The 21145-nt window shown below is 39.4% G+C and overlaps 1 protein-coding gene across 1 annotated transcript; it reads right to left on the reverse strand.

Moving 5' to 3' along the window:
- Positions 1–4180: 4180 nt before the first annotated feature.
- LOC125375944 lies at positions 4181–12844 on the reverse strand. Its single transcript, XM_048387008.1, has 6 exons — positions 12610–12844; positions 9822–9890; positions 8962–9249; positions 6675–6971; positions 6022–6312; positions 4181–4899 (listed from the first exon to the last, which is right to left on the reverse strand). Exons 2-6 carry the CDS (start codon positions 9880–9882, stop codon positions 4538–4540), a joined length of 1299 nt encoding a protein of 432 aa, XP_048242965.1. The 5' UTR covers positions 9883–9890; positions 12610–12844; the 3' UTR covers positions 4181–4537.
- Positions 12845–21145: the final 8301 nt, after the last annotated feature.

Below are 21145 nucleotides of genomic sequence, written 5' to 3' on the forward strand. Positions count from 1 at the left end.
GCACAAAGTAGAATTTGTTCAAAACTGTAACTTTAACAATTGCCGTCCTACTCATGCATGCAAAAGTATCACTAGAACTGAACATTGTTAACGTCAGATCAACATGAACTGTATATTTAACAGGAAGTACATCAATAATGTTGACCTTTTCAATAGAGTACTACAATAACGTTCAGATAACACTATTTGTCCGTGATATTAGTAACAACAGCACAAGCTTACGAGGAAAGTCAGCTCTATTTATTAAACAATTGTCATAGAATCAAAGCAAAGGTGTGGCAAAAATGTATTCATATTGATGTGTCCTTTATCCTGCGTGTATAATACATGTTTCGTTATCTCTATGTGTGAGCTGCTATAGCGTGAACGAGGAAGTTCACCGAACACGGTCTTAAAATTACTTGAACTCTTTCCCATGCCATTTACATACTTCATCGATACTCATACACCCGAAGTGAGAACATTTTATCCACGTTAACTCCAAAGAGGGAGTGAGACATAAAACCAAAGAATATCAATTTATAATTTTCTGATAAAAAAAGTAAATATGACATTTGCAAAATCATGTACAATTTATTGATATCAACACATTTTTATGCTAAACATTTGAAGAAACAATATAGTAATGCATTTTGATACAGTTATTTTGATGAGGAAGTTTGCTTAGATTCATAATGCAACATTATGTGTTTAAGAAATGATCAATTCAGTTCCGTGCATATGATTATCTCTTTAACAAAGTGCATCATATCCTAAAAAACAAAAAACATAATTCAGTTCCACACAACATTCAACGTCTTAAGAATACCTGGGTTGATCGGGGAAATAGTATCCGAATTTATGAGGCATAGTAGAAACGAGAATTCGTTTTTCAATTGATATTATGTTGCAGGAATAAAACCATCTAGCATGTTCACAATGATTGTAAACCCGTAAGCTGACGTGAACACAATGTTGTATCATCATGTGCATTTGAAGAAAAAATGTGTATAGAACAAAACAAAAGTGATTATAAATGTAGTGATGGTATACTACATGTCTATAATAATATAAGAAATCCATATTGTACTCGAGGGTAAGTGGTGGCAAGCAATAAATTCAACCCTGGTATCATCCTCAGCATAGACATACGAGTACAAACCGCCTCATTGGATTAAACATCATACTTGGCAAAGAAGACACCCAATCCCTCCTATAGAAATACACTCACTCAGCTGCCATTCCCAACCCCAGCATTAGATACTTCTGTTCTAATACGACATATTATTTGTATGATTCTATTGTTTCAGTCTTAATTCTGTCTATGACCGCTTGAAGGATACATAATTATTTCAACATTTTAAACACAGAATATAACAACGTCCAATTATTGATTTCTTCACACTTGTCAAGTAACATTGCATTCCATGCGTGAAAATAACTTTACATATTATCAGTCCTGATTTAAAACTTAATATTCCTGATAAATAATCACTTACAATGTTGACCGATCAACTATATTCATTGCAATTTGTTTTACCTTTAATCCGCTATATGATGTAATTATGGGTCATGTTATATGCAATATGTGCATGTGTCCGAAAAAAAGATAAAATATAAACTTAGAAAAAGGGGAGGTGAGGGGAAATGTGGTTGAACAGTCCTTGATTTATCCCCATAACGCTGAGCGCTAGGCAGGGTAACTGCATGTTCCACCTTTTATAGATCGAACTACCGCCCTTACGGTTTCCGAGCAGACGCTATATCTACTAGACCACGGAGACGGTGTCATCTTCTAAACATAGATTTACCTTCTAATGTATCCATTAAAGTTTAACGAAAAGTGCGATATAAAAAAGTGAATAAAAAATAAATGAAAGAAGTGAAGTGCAGTGTCGCTTGTCTTGTTTCATTCAATATCTCATATTTGTTTTTGTACGATAAGTTTAACGCCGCACTCAGCAACATTCCAGCAACAAGACAGCCGCCTACTTGTTATCGGACCCGTGACGATTAGGGTTAAAATAGGTCTTCAGCAACCTATGCTTGCCGTAAAAGGCGACAATGCTTGTAGTAAGAGGCGACTAACGGGATCGGGTGGTCAGGCTCCCTGACGTGGTTGATGCATGTCATAGTATCACAATTGCGTAGATCGATGCTCATGGTATCAATCACTGGATTGTCTGGGCAGGCTGGCCTTTTTACAGACCACCGTCATATAGCTGGAATATTACTAATTGTGCCATTAAACAACAAACAAACACAAGTTAGAAGTCTGGAATGGATAGTTCAGTGACCGACATACGATTTGACAATCCACACCTTCGAGGTTAATAATCAACTAATAGTCAACGAGCATGACCACTGGATTCAAAAAGGAGCCTCCTTCCTCTAATATAGGTTGTTTGGAACCAACTTTAAAGCTGAATTCCAAAGGGGTTTCAGTTTCCAAAAATAACTCCACTATTTAACATTTTACACACATGTACATGTGTACGTCTGTACACAACAGAAAAAAAATATATTTACATGGCAAAACCAAGTTAGCCGGAAGCTATGAGCAGGATATAACATGTTATCGTACCTGGAGGAAATGCAGATCCATAGCTAAGAGAACCTGCATCCTATCAGGCTGTTTTCGACCAACCTCCATAACTGGAACCTAAACTTGCACATATCGATTCTTTAAACCCGACAGCATTTACACTTTCGACCAACAACTGATGTTGAAGATTGTAAATATTATACCCCATAACATTCCAGGTGTGTTCTACCTACACTGATATTCCTTTTTTATTAGTTACCCTAAGAACAAACGAATTTAGATATGATCCTAATTTAAATATTTAAAATAGCAAAGAACCTGCAGTCGATAACCAAAACAAGTAGAATGCGCATTTTAGAGATAAGGTATGTGAAAGGCAGGGAAACATTAATCATCTCGAACAGAGAAAGCATTGGATTACAGACTCTATACACACTGACGTCCACAATTAACTATACCATTACCTTGATTAACCATTGATGAACATCCTAAACATGCTGCATGCTCAAAAGACAGAAACATATTAATAACAGTGGTGTTTTTTCGTGTTGCAAAAAAAACAACACAAAAAACCGCCAAAACACTACAAGTGACAGTGACCCAAGACACAGGTAGGGCAAATGTGACAAGCCACAAGGTCCACTGACAGTTTGTAAAGTCTCTGCAAAGGCAGTATACTTTGGATTAAATAAAATACATATCAGCGCTTATGTCCACATCCTGCATCAATGCACGGCACAATACGTCGTCGCGGGTCTCCGTTGGCATTCACAAAGGAGAGAGCGCTCAAAGTCAGGACGCTAGACTAGCCTTAAAATGTGCCTGTCACTAAGATCACTGCAAATCTGCCCTCAATCAGAAAATAAGCATCCTCCCAAGTCCCAAAACTGCCAACGTCAGCGTAGGGGAAGACACTGTTGACTGCAACGATGTCCGAGACTCGTCGATGCAGATGTCGTCGGGGAATGAAACTGTTTCCGAGATGTACAACACGCAAGTGACGGCGTTGAGTGGGCTTGTTAACATGCACCCTTCCACTCATATGCGTGTGTGCTCTCTTCTCTCCATTGGTAAACAGCAATATGTTTTGAGTATTTCCTATTTTACGCCACATTCAGTAATATTACAGCAACACCACGGAGGTAAAATAATCAAGTATTGGTCAAGCCAACCCGATACAGAAAAAATGGACATCGTCCCACATCATCGAGGTACATAATAAGATCAGCCCAAGAAGCTGACCACCGACTCTATAGACAAGCTGTAGATTGCCGCGAGGCTATTCTACCGAGACTACACAAGGAGAGCTCCTGATATCAATATGTGGAAATAATAATGTCTCTCTTTAGGGGCGGTTTTGATACACATTATTTGCTCCGGAAAATAGAATGAAAAAACAAACAAACTTATTTTTGTCGTGAATTTTTTTTGAATTGTTTGGTTCCTCCTCACACAACAAGACCGCCTCGGTGATGTAGTGGATGGAGCGTCGGCCCGGAGAGCGGAAGGTCGCGGATCACCGGTCACGTCACACCGAATACCGATACCATGCCGCAGTTTACATGAATACCCAACGAAGACAAAGCATACTGACTCCGAGCCGACCAATCCTGGTTTTTATGTGTTCAGCTCCGCATTTTATAGACAAACACCTCTCCTACCTACAACGCATTATGGTGATTCCCCACAGGTAAATTATTGATGTTATGAAAACATTATTCTTTTTTTCTTCTTCCATATTTGGATCGGTATTGCTAATTGTACATTGAGCAATAATCGTACTAAGTTACATTCAGGACTGAAGTATTTTAATGAGTGCGATGGTTACAGCTTTTGAGTAGTTGCTGAATAAATGTAATAAACATTTTGATCAATCTCCATCTAAGATAACATAGTGTGGGAAGAGTTTGAGAACTGTTTGCATGTCTATCAACCTGCTTACTGGTACGTTGAAACATAGATGAAGTGACACGGTTGAGTGAATGAATCAGTTAATTTCCATTTACACTGGTTTTAGGCATGAACTTCACAAGACGAAACGAACACTTTAACCACTCTCCCGTTATTAACTAACGATAAGTCGAGTGATTCATCCTCCGTTCGCGAACTTGATCTGTTGACGACATCCCAAGGACATGCATAACCTCCTGCATTTATTACACTTATGTTCTTTGATCCATTTGGAAGATCATTCAGCTCCACGGAAGGAAAAGGAGGGGAAGGAGGCTTAACTGATGGTTGTGGTTTTATTCGAGTTACCTGTTTTCTTTTGACGAGAAACACGATGATGATGACGACGATGATGAGAAACACTATCGCACCCACAATGCAGGCAACCATAATTATAGTGGAGGCTGTGGCTAGTCCAACGTTTTCTGCAATGTTAAAAAGGCGTTTAAGTCATAGTTAGATACCCTTGCTTAAATAACAATACAGAAGTTGCATTGGAGAAAAACAGACACAAAGCCAAACAGCATGGGCATACTATCGGCTTATAATGACTGTAACAGAATGTTCACATGGAAAATGAAACTCCCAAGATTTGGCGACTGTTAAACGTCACATTACAATGCCCTTAATCGCTTTCTACACTACGAGAATGTGTCTTGTGTACAGGGTATAAATCACCGCGACACAGCCGCCGCCGCATATGCAGGAATTGGGGCATATGTCCACCTTATGCATGTTGCGTATTTTGTATGGATTGAACTGGTAGCTCTATTATAGTATCAACAACGAATATATACACAATATGCGAGTGCACGCACAACAGTAGTGTTTACCGGAACACAAAAGTAGACATTGACAATATACTGATGGAAACAACGTACCCTTCGTGTTTTAATGATGTGTCCCTGTCGTATAACCATTGATATTTTGACATGGATTGAAATCAAACTATCCCAGTGAAGATGCGGTTTCGAATTGCTCTTTAGGAACCCATTCGTGTTGTGAGTGGCCACTGATCAGGCTCACTGACTTGATTGGTGTGTGCCATCCTATTTCCAGTTGTGTTGATCGATGTTGTCAATCACTTAACTGTTGGGTCCATATACGAGTATTTACAGACTGTCGCGATATAACTGGAATGTTGCTGGGTGGGCGTTCAACAACAAACAAACGTGGTGGTACAGGAGAAACGGTTTCTTAGCATGATAATAATAAATATTATTATCAAAGATATAATTTATCGATTTATTTAGAAGACAGAACATGGCTTTAGATGCAATCTCTGCTAAACATTTTATTGCTGGCTTGAAATTTCTGTTTCTACTAAACATAACACCTGATTACGTAAAGTTATGTATGATATCAATTTGCGTAGATAGGACGTTCAGAGCCAGAGAGTCATGAGGTAATATTCCCGACGATAATATCCAATTAAAATGATCGACGAATATATTTCCAAAAACCTCCGACGAACCGATACGGTAGTCATTCTCAATTTTGTCAGCCCCTGAGTTTTGTTACGTTTAAGACTCTTAATGGATGCTTACGGAGTTTCGTTATGCCAGCGCAGGTCAGATTCCAGTGTGTCTGTTGACAGTTGAACATCAGCCTAACACCACCCAGGTGTGTTTTGGTCACATGAAAGGTTTGTGTTGCACGATCAATGACAGCCCCGGCACCACTGACATTCAGTAATTGTTGGACGTTCCCTGTCTGTAGAGTGAAGTTGGATACTACAGGACAGTTGTAGCCAATAATGTTCACTGAGAGAGTCAGCTCTTCATTCAGGGCAAGTCTGTCATTGTCCTTGTCACTGGTTATGCTGCAGGTTGGAGTCTCTGAAACAGATGTAGCTACCTGTTAGAAACTTAAAGGTAGATGTAAGAAATGAATACGTTGATATATTCTATTTATGAGCTACACAAATTTTATTGGTGTGCATCGAGGACTATTTCTCAATTGTTGGTTTTTTTTATAAGGAGATATAGACTTTTATTAACAAGACACATGTCTTTAAATAAACTGATTTCAACGTATCTTCTAAACAAATGGAAATGAGGACTGGGATGTTAACATGTTATAAAATAGGCGTCATCAATTCATTACATTGCACAATAACTGTAAGAGTGGTGTTGACCTGTACCAATTTAAGCCTACTAATCAGGTTCTTTGTTTCTTTGAAATAACGTAAAAGTCTCACTGAGTTCAATCACACCATCACAGGTTAGATTCCATTGACTGTTGTGACAGTTGAATATCAGTCTTACAATCCCCAGGTGGGAGTCCATCACATTCAGGGTTACTGAAGAAGTGTTGTGAGTAACACTTGCTACAGAGTCAGCTTCAATCAGCAGTGTTGTCACATTCCCGGTCTGGAGTGAGAAGGTTAGGGCTGTGGAACAGTAATAGTTTTGTATGTCCACTGTGAGAGTCAGCTCCTGATACTGGGCAAGTACATCAGTGTCTTCCTTACTGGTGATGCTGCAACTTGGTGTCTCTGAAACATTACATACAGGAATGATAACACAATTAAAAAAAAATGAAAACTGGCAATTTGAAATGAGAAAGTTTTGATTGAAATGTCTTTACAGAAAATGCCGACTGATATATGGTGGTTACGAGGTTTAGGTTTTGAGGCTAAAATTACTGAATGATCGCTTTGGTGTGTGTATATCAAGAGTTCACACACAGCATTACGGATCCATGTTCAAAGCAAATAACTGAACTAGGTTTGTTTGTTTTTGGTATGACGCCGCACTCAGCGGTTGTCTGTAAATAATCGAGTCTAGGCCAGACAATCCAGCGATTGACATCATGAGCATCGATCTATCCATTTGAGGTACGAAGAGAAGCATTCACTGAAGTCATAGAGCCCGACCACCCAATCCATTTGGTCGCCTCTCACGACAAGCAGATGTTGCTGTTATTCTAGAGATACATGTGTCAAGTTATAAACTCAAAATTCAATTCAGCCTATTTCAGGTTTTAAAAGTCGGTTCAAATTCAGTCAAATGCATCCCACACATGCGGGGAATCTGGAACTTTGCCACTTTAGTGAAGTCCACATACTGACAAGTCATGACACTTAATCTGGAGGAATCGCGGATGCGGAAAAACGACAATCGATTTCAATGAGTGGGCCTGTTAAACATCCTTTCAATATTTTCATGACGTGGTAGCTTGACGTAGGAGTAAAACCCGATGTGATGCGTTTGGTGCTGAACCCAAGATCATATTTTTTTGCGCGCGCCTACGAGACGCAACACTCTACACAGCGAATCCCGCCGCCTGAAAGAACTGAATCAAACGTATTCCCCATCGATCTCAAACGGTGGCGGCAATTATATGTAATAACAATGGAAAGAGTTTGTTTCTTGCTGTAAAAACATGTTGATTTATGAGAAAACGACACCTACAATAGCGGTAAATGAAATATATTTTCAAACTTAAATATGTGTTGTCATCTGTGAACAAATCATATTCCCTTTGTTACTCTGGTTTTAAATAAGAGTTTTGCAACCATTCGAATAGTACACATACGTCTTACTAATGACAAGATGCGACTCGCAGCGTCTAGTTGTCGCGCATTCTAGCACCCGTTTTACATACATTAAGATGAGGTGACAATGTGACAACCCGACATATGTTCACCTTTGGTTAAGATAAATATACAAGCACAGTTAATGTAGGACCATCTTGCATGTTTGCGACAACGCGACAATATTCTTTCTTTGATTTCATAGATATTCAGGACAATTATGTGTTTCCCGGCTCTTCTGACCACAAGAAGCATGCACAGACTCACTTCGACCTAATATGGACACAGGATCACATCACGATAATGCCTTTCTTCATACATTTTAGATGTGGCGACAATGCGAAAAAAATCAAATCAAATCCAAGTATGAAAATGTGACAACACGACAATGTTATAAATGTTTTCGCGTTGTTGCGCTTGGAGTGATATAGGTACGGGACAATGTCCATTCTTTGATTCCATGGATATCCAGGGCAAGTCTGTGTTACCACAAGAAGCAGACACAGAATCACTTCGACTTCAGACTTAGCTAAGACAACATTATTTGTCATTCTACTGATGTCTATAAGTCCCAGTATTGAACATTAAAAAACACTTTTCAGATGCTTCAATCAGTTTTGAAAATGTGTGTAAGTACACAGTTTTGGACTCTCATTTCAGCAGCAAAAACAGTGAAACTATCAACATATTTCACTCTTTAAACCCGACAAATACCCTAATACTTTAGAAAGACAATGTTATTCCTAACTAGCTTTGTCTGCAGATTCCTCTGCCTACCAAACGACCATTTTGTAAATTATGAATGCTTATGGATACTTAGGAGATTCAACATTCACAACACTTAAACCATATTGGACATTAGTTGACCTTGTACCTTTTTTCTGTTTTAACAGTTAGATAGCGTATAGAAAACACGATAATTAAATGTGAGTTTTGAAAATATACTTACTTGCAACTGTCAAGTTACATGTCACAACTTCATTAACTCCAAAGTCACATGACCATGTTCCCGCATCTTTTGTTGTTACAGCCATAACGTTGAAGACAGTCTGAGTGCTACTGATGACAGACGCCGACGCGTTTGCAGGTGTACATGGCCTATCTTTTATCAGTGGACATTGAGCAACATCTACACCTCTGGGGTTTATGTACTTGTGTGAAATACTCCCCCCTGTACAGATCAACTGTACAGACGAGTCCAGATAGCTGAGATTTGGGCAGATGAATCCTGTGGAAACTGTGATGAAAGTAATTGAGACAAGGCTGGAATACCTATTGATTCGTTTGTTATACACACATACTCAAATGAGTTATTTTGAAATAATAATTGTATGGAAATTCCTATTTTGAAGATACCATTTACTGTCATGGAATAGGAACTACTTTGTTGTGCGTAAGGGTGAAGTGGATCACTGCATTTCTGTGTAACGGGTAACGTAAATCATCTAAAATGTGCTTGGCAGTAAAAGTGGCATCCCTTAAAATACAAAATACGAATTCATAAGAAATTAATTTCACATTGTGGTGGTTTACTTGAGTATGAACGCTTTAAACTGTGCACGTTAATATTTTGGACGCTTCAGATCCATCATATTCCAGTTAGCCAGCACAACGTGAAATCCATTTCTTAAATACATTAATAACAATATTCGTCAAAAAATATATCATACTCAAAACAAGTTAAAGAATACCCACTAACCATAACAGATGAACTGTAGTGTCATTTGAAAATGTTCTTTAGCATCTATTGACTATCATATATCACTCATTATTAGCGTCAAATGATCTCTAAAGATGTGTTGGACTGACCGCAGAGTGACTGTGTCAGTAGGAGTAGAGTCAGGGCCGCGACTGTGTTGGAAGGTGTCATCTTGAAACCTGTCACATTGAAACAACAAATCATACATTATTTACAACAACTAAAAATATCATAAACTTGTTTGATACTTTGATTATGTCATATAGAACATTGTCAGTAGTATTATAACAACAAGGGTCTACGTAAACGTTAAAGAGAAATGTGTTAATTTAATGCTTCTGTGGTAGATCGAGCGATAATTGCAAAGTTCACTATGCAGTTTTGGAATGTTGAATTCGGGTAAGTCTCTTAAAGGTATCAAACGTCACATAAAACAGATCCAATCACCCAGAAGGAATGGCAAGAATCCTTTTGAGACATAAAAATACAGAGACCACTCTGCCCCCCATTGTGTTGCACTACGAATCTATTTTTCTAACGCTTTTGAATTTACTTATAAACAGCAGAATAACTTAATTTATGCACAGAAGAAATAATTCATAATTTACCTATAGTGTCAACAAAATCTATGATTCCCTGACTAATCTGGTAAATCACTTGAATGTGTCTTTTTTTAACATGCGGCCGTCACATGACAACAGTATTTCTATGTAGTGTCAGGTAACAAACAGAAACATTTTATGGAAAGAGTATAGGTTAGGGGAGGTGAAATTGGGTTTGACGTCGCGTCCAAGAATATTGCACTTATATAGCGACGTGCATTCACGCGTGTGTGTGTGTGTGTGTGTGTGTGTGTGTGTGTGTGTGTGTGTGTGTGTGTGTGTGTGTGTGTGTGTGTGTGTGTGTGTGTGTGTGTGTGTGCGTGTGTGTGTGCTTGTACTAGTTCGGACTGATGCCTATTTATAGTGATAGCCCACTGAGTTGCCATGCTGCAGTGTAACATGAATATCCCACTCAGACACTTTATACTGACTCCGAGCCGACCAGTTCTTGTTTTAGCCCCTTAATAACGAGCGCCAGACAGGGTAACAACAAGTACCATCTTTCACATCGTTCAACGTGTTTTGGTATGACGCGGTCGGGCATCGAAACCCGGACCTTCAACTCTCTGGGCGGACGCTCTATCTCTAGACCTCCGAGGCGGTTGTAAAGAGAATAAAGTGAAAGGTGCTAACGGTAGGGCAGGACATGCTTACCCTTTTCGCGAGCACCTGGCGTTATCACTGATTTCCAGTCATCCATCCATAGAAGTCCCAACGCTCTTTCACATTTTCCACCTATTTAGATATACTTCGATTCATAATCGAGAAAGGTTAGTCTCTGGCATTGACGTTTGATGTTCAGACAGTTGTAACCTATGACGTGATTCTGCTGTTTAACAAATTATGGAACACAATAGGGGGCAGTTTTTATGTCTCGGTCCAAACATTTTTAAGTTGTCTCCGCATAATAACTCAGCATAATAACTGATAAATGCCACTCAGTCCACCAGCAGAAACATCCACCCAGTTCTAGTAAATGTCAAAGCCAGACAATAACCATCCTCGATTATCCGACGAAACATATTCCATTGGGTGTAAAAGGCAAAAGGCGTTGAAAATATGTCCAACACAAGTGGTTCCACTCAAATATTATTATCTGTTCTAATTCTGCAATTTCGATTTCGTCCTATTTCGAGTGATAGTGTTAGCTTAGTGTTAGTCGGCGACCATAACGGATGATAATGTGCTTTGCCCTGTTGGAACAACTGCAGTTAAGGATGTGAAACAAACATGGGAGAAACATGAGGATGAAGAACTCGTTCCCCATACACGCCAGCAGTCTCACGTTGACGGAAGACATGAAGCTGGTATCTATTGCTGGGACCTAACCTGTAATCTCCCCCACACGATCAGACTTTCACCAGCCTATCTGTCAGCCTGAATAACGTCGCGGACAGTATTGTTGTCTCAAAATTGCTCCCACATACGGACGTCGACAGTGGAGTTGAGCAGCGTGGAGACGTCGTCGTGTTTGTTGTTACTGCTCCCCTTGGCCCTGAACAACAGCTCTTGTTGCTGCTTGAGTTCTGTTCCTGAGATGTGTAACCCTCATAAAGCGACCTTGTCCAGGTGTTTGCAACCCCAGGTCGGCCTGGACGTAGTCGATCAGCAACGGACCTTGTTTGCAAGTCTTGTGATAGTGGAGACGTGATATCCTAACTGTTGCAGAGTTACCAGCATGCAAGAATGCAAGGGTCATTCCACTTTGCACAGGTACCAATCTAGGCATCGTTGACGTCAACTGTGGATCTTCTAGTGTGAATCATGAGTCATTGTTTGACATTCACCTTTATAAAGCCTACACCATAGTGTGAAGGCAAGTGCTTTTACCCAGGATTAAGCAGGCGAGGATAGCAGACTAAATGTCAAATCGTTCAAAATAGGGGGGAACAATCAAACAAAAGGGGAATTAAGTTTTACTAACAGTAAAGTGAATGGCAGCGGCGCCGCAGCGTTCTTTTAGCTGTGGTGTCAATTCATTGTATCCACCTCTCGTGACGTCATATCTCTATATGACAACATCAATGGATAAAGTCATCAATATAACGTTAAGAATCAGTCGAAAAATAAACAGATGCCTTTGTAACTACACAGAAGCTGGAACCAATTGACAAGATATATGTATATATGTAAATCTAAACAACAACCTATGCTAGAAAAAACAATACTCGTTTTCTCATATCAACCACTAGTATTGCTTGATTATTTTACAGGTGTAATATAGCTGAAATAGCATCACTCAATCACTCACTCGAAAAAGATTAAGAAAAATATCAATTTCAATATACAAGCTCACCAATTTGATCCTCTCTCTGTAAATGATCCCTTTCCAGCCTATCCCTCCAGTGGCCAGACTTACTCACATCATTGAGTAATCATTTCACACACTCTTTATGAATACAACCTTGAATCTGTCAAACTCAACAGTGTTTTCTCCCTCAATGACTGACAGGATGTACAACCCATGTACGCTTATCCAATGGAAGTCACTCGACTGACCAGTTCACCTATCTGCATTGCTAAAACTAGACTTTGAAATAGTCAAATACTTCCTCATTCAAGTAATGCTCACGACTGCGTTTCGACAAACATGAAAAGTTAGTAATTATCAGCATAGTGGAAGGGAGGTAATTCATCAGAACATCATACATAAATCAACAAAGCCAATCTGATGCGACGTGTGATGTATTCATTGAAACTACGCGTTATTTGAAGGGGAATATTGACTTAGGGTATAAAGGTAAATTCGACCAATCACAAAATACTCATAAAATGTCACAACCTTATCATCCTTTAAAATGGTAGGGCTGGGTGGTTTAACGTTTAATATCACGTAATACTCGAAGCCACACTGATTCTTATCACACGTTATGCACCACTGCACGGAAACGTTTAAACACTATCTTACTGACATGTTTTCATTGATTTTACTTGGGTAATTATTCTTTGAAAGGCCTCAATGTACTTTGTACATAATCTGGAGGACAAGTATTAATTTTGCAATACTGTGAGACAGAGTAATTCCGTTGATGTTTGAGATAACGTATTTAAAGGCCAACATTACAGAATACTAGAACAATCGTCCTAACAAATAATACATGAGATAAAATAATATTCACATAAGGTGTGAAGGATATTGACATCTACAAAAAAGGAGTTTATTCTCCAGAAGGGGTACGTTTAAGACTGATTTGATCAGTATATCTTGTACGCAAATAATATAATTTCAGTCTAAATACAATGAAGAGATAATGCTAAATCATGCAATACTAATCTTGCTAAAGTTTACTGAAATTTGGGTGAAATTACTTTTTATCGCAAGAATTGGAAATACACGTGCAGCATGATCTCATGAAAACAGTTCAAATTATTCGTCAAGGCATAAGAAGTTAATAAATCAACTGCAACACGTCTCTCATTGCGTATTCGTCTTGAATGTGATGCGTGTTTTGAAGTCAATGGTGGACAAATGTAATACTGACGGTGATCACTCCAATTCCATTCACACAGGGTGACCTTAACCTCAACCATGGTGTGTTTACAATGACAGCATAGTCCTCATCAAATTCCCTGTCAGTGAATAATAACTACGTATCATTGCGGGAACATTGCAAAAATATAGATGTAGTGTCCATCAGGAGGTGATAACTATTTTCTATAACCTCATAGAGTATCAACTTGAATGTCCGTAGTCTCCTGTCATGTCCCCTTCTTCCACTGGTTGTTTGGATGATAAGTGTTTTGTGCAAGGAGATGTTGTTGGTATGTGTTTCGGGAAGTTGCTTTTAAACACCATATATCCTTCGTTAATAAAGGTATAAGGGTAAGCACTTCCTGAGTTTGTTGCTTGACACCGCATAGCGGTACTCTTTCTATATGTCAATGTTTTCTGTGGAGGGAACAATATGCATACACGTAGAGTGGCTCAAAATTAAAACAGATGCATGCTTTTGGCGATTGCCATATATTGAAGGCATGTACAAAGTTTATTCTAAAATGATGGTACAGGCATGAGAATACTCTACAAATGTTGTTGCTATCAAAACATTAAACCCTCAAAGGAAGCCGCAGTGTTGTTTCAAAAGTCGAAATGTCGCTCTCGTGGGAAGGTTCCCTTTTATTTATAATCATTAATACTTATCATAGTCGGAAACATTCATGAAAGTGAAAATGCTTAAATGTTTGCATAGGGTAGTAACTTTGAAACTTTATATATATACTCTTAAAAAAACAACAACTTGACACTGACTTTCGAAATGTAATATAATGCGACTGTTTCAAAATGGGACACAGAAACCATAATTGAAACACTGTTTGAAGATCAATGTACACAATCTTGAAAACATTAATCATGTCACCTAGACAGACATACGTACACGGTACAGTTAATGTCACAGGGGTACAGAAAATGTCCGTATTGGTTGTGCCCACCACGTGCTTCAATCACCGCTTGACACCGACGACCCATAGATGCAATCAAGTTGTCAATAACACGCTGTTGGATGTGCTGCCATTCATGCTGAAGTGCACCAAGAAGCGCTGGAAGTGTTTTGGGTGGTAGATTCCTTCTGCGAACGCGTCGATCCAACTCGTCCCACAGTTGCTCAATCGTGGACAAATCTGGTGGCCGGGCTGGCCAAGGTAATATATGGATGTTGTTGTGCTGTAAGAAGTCCTGACAAACACGTGCAATATGCGGTCGATCGTTGTCCTGCTGTAACTGTCCGCCATGAACGTTGACGTGAGGCAGAACGTAAGGCTGTAGGATCAAGTCTCTGTAACGCACACCTGTCAATGCACCTGTCGCATGCACGAGAGGCGTCCTACCACCGTGATGAATTCCGGCCCATTCCATGACACTCCCGCCGCCAAATGGGACAACCTGCTGCACACTGTTGGGGGCGTAACGGTCACCCCGACGTCTGTAGACACGTGCGCGCCCACCAGCACGTGCGAGTAGGAAACGGGACTCGTCAGTAAACAGTACATTTCTCCACCTTGCACGTGCCGATCTAACCCTCTGTTGGCACCAAAGCAGAAGGTCCGCCAGATGACGTGGGGTCAACACATGATGTCGAACAGGTCTTCGTGCACAAAGTCCAGCCTCCCTCAGTCTGTTGTGTACTGTTGGACCTGATATTCTGCGTACCCCAGTGATCTGTGTGGTTGTAGACGTGGCTGTGGTATTTCGGTCTCGGAGATGTCGCAGCCGGATGTATCGATCTTGTGCTTGGGTTTTCATCCTTGGTCTTCCTGAACTTGGTCTGTCGTCAACTCTGTTGGTGTTGTTGTATAGGGACCACAGTGCGGAGATTGTCTGTCTGGATACGCCAAAGTGCCTGGCCACTTCTTGCTGATTTGCTCCAGCTTGTAATCTCCTAACGGCGTTGTTCCGTTGAGCTGCATGGCATTCTGTCACTGCCTCTACTGCCGTTATTAGGACTGTATGAACAATGACAGCCGTTGATGTGGATTTTTATACCTATTCAGCAGGGGGTCTACATGTCTAAAGGAGGTTGCGTTTGGATGAAGCTGTACAATTGATCCCCAAACGCTACGTTTATGTGCTTTGCATGTGTTTTCGCGAGTTTTAGACACATTATCTTTCTTTTTGACTTATTTGGTTCTCATTTGATGTAATTATTTTAGATATTTGGCCAAAAGTGGTTTTACATCTATGTCAAGTTTATTTTTTTGAAAATTATATATACACATAAATATATGGGGACTACACGGGGGTATGGGTGGGGCCGAGACGTCTAAGGCGCCGCGATTCACTTGGCATAGTTGGGCCCCTTTGGCACCCCAAAAACCTATGAGTGTGTGTTCGAATCCCGGTCCGTTCCGATTATGTTTCTCGGTTTGTGAGCACCATACCAATGCTCGTGGGTTTCGCCGAAGTGGTGAACATTTGAGACCATCATCACTTCGGGCTTTCCTCCCACATAAAGCTGACACACCGGGATATTACTGGAACACTGTTAAAAGCGGCGTTAAACCCAACTCGCTCACTCACTCTTACTATATCTTCAGCATGTGTTTACAACTATGTTTCGTTGCTGATACGTCAGAATGGGAAATATCCTCCAACACGAACGTTTCTGAAAACTGTACTTGGCCCTGCATATTGTAACACTGATCAAACTACTACAGCACAAGAGTTGTATGATGGGCTATTTGTATGATTGGCTATTTGTCCTTTATTGAATGTTCATCAATAAACCTGAGTGAGTGAGAGATTAAGTTATAATTCAAAGTTGTATCATCAGCAAGTCACAGGATGGAGGATTCTGACAAGCCCAGTAGACGTAGTATACGACCGGGCATCCCTCTCTCCATCCACTTACTGTATAGTCACTATAGAGGAAGGTAAGTGTAGAATGTTCACATTAAACAGATCCGTAACAACAAAGTAACTATATCCCAACTTCTCTGTGACGGCCACACATAAGCATACTTAGTCCACCCAACAATGGAATTAATTGTAAGGCATTAGTAAGCGGATGTATGGTTAGTGTTGCCACTTTGCCTTATGATTGATACTAATTGGTAATAACATTACATGATACATATACGTACTATTTTACAGCTATTTTCGACTATGCAGGATGCTTCACTCACTTCAGTACATGTTTCTCTCACTAAAGGTTCCTACAACTGTAACCCACTATACTTCAGTATTTACTGGTTAACCTAGTTTTCAATCGCCACACTACAGCTTTCATATATTTTAACACAACTTTTACTACATCTTTCTCACACTATGTTTCAGCTTTCCTCACTATACTACAGGTTTGACTCACTAGAACCTTCTAGTTGCACAAAAAGGATGACAGAAAAGAATGCAGACATGTGTAAATTATTTTTCTATTAACCTGTGCCCAAGATTGTTACATAAACTGTGAATATTTAATGACATAATACACCAATTAGATATTTAATAGCAGAGTGGGTTGTAGAGAGTGTCACCCTCTTGCCTGAAATATATCAACAGTCGAGGCTGAGATTTGATCACTCATTAGTGTACATGTGTTTAGTCATTAAAGAACAAAAAAAACTTTACTTGATGATCAACCATTTTAATGTTAGTGTTTGGCTTTTAAATACATGACCTGTGAAAGGGTTAACAATAACTCATATCTGCTGTAAGTTCGTATACTTTCAACAGCAAGAATTAGTCCAAACATCAATACACAGAACTGTCAGAAATATATCAGTTATAGATGTTATTAAGAAATTCGGATTTCAAGTTAAACAATAGCAGTACAATTCAACTTCATGCTCATGCCACGTATAATGAAAGTCAGAGTCAGTGTCATTGCTAATGATGGACATTTAGCGTTTGTAGACCCAGCACAAATGTGACTAGGTCAAAAAACAGAAAAATGAAAACGTTTGACAAAACTCAATCCACCAGCTGACAAGGCAGGTATGGGTACCGAGGACAGGTCATGATCACTCTCGCAATATAGCCCGATATCGGTAGACTTGAACCAGATTCAGCCGTGCAGGGACTTTGTTTACATCCGGAATGACCAAAGCGTAACAACAAGGGAATCATACTGACTGGAAATGCCTCACAAAATTGCAAAGCAAGTTGTTTGTGACCATAAATATGCATGATGTTGGAAGGGTTCTCATGCCAGTCATTGTGCTTGTGGTTTTTTGCTGTGGTGTTTTTGTAATCTTGTATCCATATAAAGTCACAAGCATCTGAATGTTTAACGTTAAATATGAAGGTCGTTCTGGCGTCTGTGGTGACGTAATCATCCCTGAAGGTTGTCCTTGACTTTTATAATTGCCACCTACTTTCATCAAGATGTGCGTTTTAGTCAATGCTATCAATTGTACACGGGTAAGTGTCATTACCTTTTTATCGAATAATACTTGCCTGACCATGGTCATCCACCGAAACGTTATCACCTTTGCAAAACACTTTGATGATATGTCAGCCATCTGTGTCAACCTTTAGGGCGATGAAAGTAGTCCCTAAGTTCTGACCAATCAGTATGTAGATTGATCTCACGCAACAATATATCCCGTGGGAGCCAGTATTGGATAAACATTTTTTTAAATCCTAATGGGAAGTTTTGGTGCAGATACACATAGTTGGTAAAGGTTCCAGTATCTGCACTGAAACACTGCAACTGTTTAAGGAAAGAAGTTATCATCCAACCAATTTTGTGTTAATACCAAATACTTTCAGATGTTTGTAACATTGAAATAATAAGAACGATCATGGAATTCCACCAGGAACTGTCTGTCACCGAAGCTGTCACCTGGGTAAAGTAAAGAACCTGCCTAAATAAAGATTATTTGCCCTGAGCATGGTCATTTACTGTGATAGCGTTTTAATGTAACGAACCTTGTTGTTGTGATTTACATACTGCAGTATGAGTTATTCCTTCACACCAAGACGACATAGCGCTATGTTAAAGTATCAATGTATCAATACTCTATAAACGTCAGGGGGATATGGTATATTGTTTGAGATGAGGGCGGATCATGAGACCGTAATCGCCCTTGTGAAAAGACATACAATGTTTACTGAGTGTTAATTGTAAATTACAAAATGAATCTGATGTGCTAAATTTAATTGATTTGTATTTTAATTTTGGTTATGTATCCCATACAAAGGGCATGTATTATAACCGTTGCCTTTGTGTTTCGTAGATCCTACACGGTGAGAGACTTTTCATATGTGTAAAAAAAGTGTAGTATGTAGACAACCGCTTCTTTGTAAGCACTTCACATGTTGGGAATCTGTTCATATGTCCTCAGTTGTTCATAAATGTTTGAAGGCTGGACAGCTGTTCTATCAAGGCCAACGTATTCTCCTCTCGTTTCAGGTTGTAGGTTATCGCCACCTGAAACAAATGTCAACAATAGCATTTTACCATACCTTTGGACAACTTTTGGACAATGTGTTGTTTTATCGAAATTTGAACTGAGAATGACCTACTACTTGAAAGGAATTAACACAATATAAATATTATAGCATAATGTAAAGTAGAGTTGGAATTGGTGCCGACAGTCGAGATGATTATAAGGTGGGTGGTCAGGCTCCATGACTGCGTGTAATTATGTAGATCTGTCCTCACGATCTCAATCACTGTTGTGTCAATAATCGATTATTTATAAACGTCATACAGCTGGAATATTGATATGGGCGGCTTCTTTGGGTAGGAATATGCCTTTGCATAATAACCCTGTCACACTAGAGTCATGTTAAAGTAGACCTACCCATCACACCTGACCCTGTTGTGACAATTCTGTCACCTACAGTAGTAGGGACGTAAGCAGGATTAATACGCAGTCCGGGTCCTTGTTCATCATTACCAGAAGCAGATCCTCCCGAGCCGACTACAACATTGTCCTCAGACTGGTGCACAGTTTCGCCAGAAGGGGGATATACGACTGCTACCTTCTGTATTCCTTGTGACACAGTTACAACCAAGTCATCGTGTGTAGGGGTGTCTGCTGATCTTGTCATCTGTTTTAGCCAACGACAAAACAAAACATAGCACATGCACTGATAAACTAGTTTAGCTTCTCGACTTTGATATACTATACATACATTTGTGTTCGAATTATGTTTTGTCTCCTATACATGTTTTAAATCAGTATATTTTTCTTTCAGTGAAGCCAACCTTCAGTTACTACAGACAGTTATGTTCTTAGATCCATTTGGAACAGATGCCACATCATTTACCTCCACGGTAGCATCAGCGGTACTTTCGTGTTCTCCTACAGTTAGATACAGTTATATAGTTATATACGATTGTGGTATTACCTGGTGTCTTTTCACGACAATGGCGATTGTGATGACGATCATGTAGAGAAACACGATCGCACTAACAGCTCCTGCAACTGTAATTAGAGGGTCTTCTCCATCGCTCCCTTGTGAACTAATGGTTTTCGTTTCTGCAAGATTATGAATCATATGTGTCTTTTTGATAGGTAAAAGCATAAACTGCGTAAACTGTTATCATGTGAGTGAGATAAGCTTGAATGACGTTTAAACAACTAGCCATATTCCTATTTATTCCAGAAAAAGGATTATGTGTTGACACATTATGACATTACTTTCACAATCGTATCGTTGCAATGCTTTGTTGGTAAATGGAACGTGTTGCAGCTGTACAACTGCTAAAGCACATCGGTGCAACACGAAAGAAACTGATACGAAATCTTGAATTCCATCTGTTTCATGCACGAATCACTGCGACCAGCAAGAATTGTACCACTCGACTGACAAGTACAGTGACAAGGCATTACGCTGTAACTGTACTCGTCGTGTTGACCTGTACCACCTGCTAATATGTTATTTGCTTCTTTTTTAAATAACCTTAAGACCCACTGCTGCGTTCAGTCACTCCATCACAAGTTTGATTCAACAGCGTATCGTGACAGCTAAATATCAGACCTACAACCCCTGTGTTGTGATAAATACTTCACACGTTATTTCTGTGCTACTGATACACATAAATACATTAACAAAATGCCAATACACATACATGGTAGTGGGTACCGGAACACCAACATGGAAACTGACAAACCCCTCCATGTCTTCAACGAAATATATTCCATGTATGATAATAAAATTTTCAAATCCAACTTATTCACTATATTTAAATCAATAATTCAGGTTAGGACATGCACATTTAAGGCGTTTGCCACTTCGGACAAACGAATTGATATAGTTTTGGGCAGTCTATGGGTATTCGGACCAAGAATCATCATTTCATGGCAATGGACCTAGCAATACACAATATATGCATGTGGTGTTACTTATATCCACTCGACAATTACTAAACGACTCACTTTTATTG

The sequence above is a fragment of the Haliotis rufescens genome, unplaced genomic scaffold (genome assembly GCF_023055435.1).
Source record: "Haliotis rufescens isolate VD_foot unplaced genomic scaffold, xgHalRufe1.0.p SCAF_63, whole genome shotgun sequence".
NCBI lineage: Eukaryota > Metazoa > Mollusca > Gastropoda > Lepetellida > Haliotidae > Haliotis > Haliotis rufescens.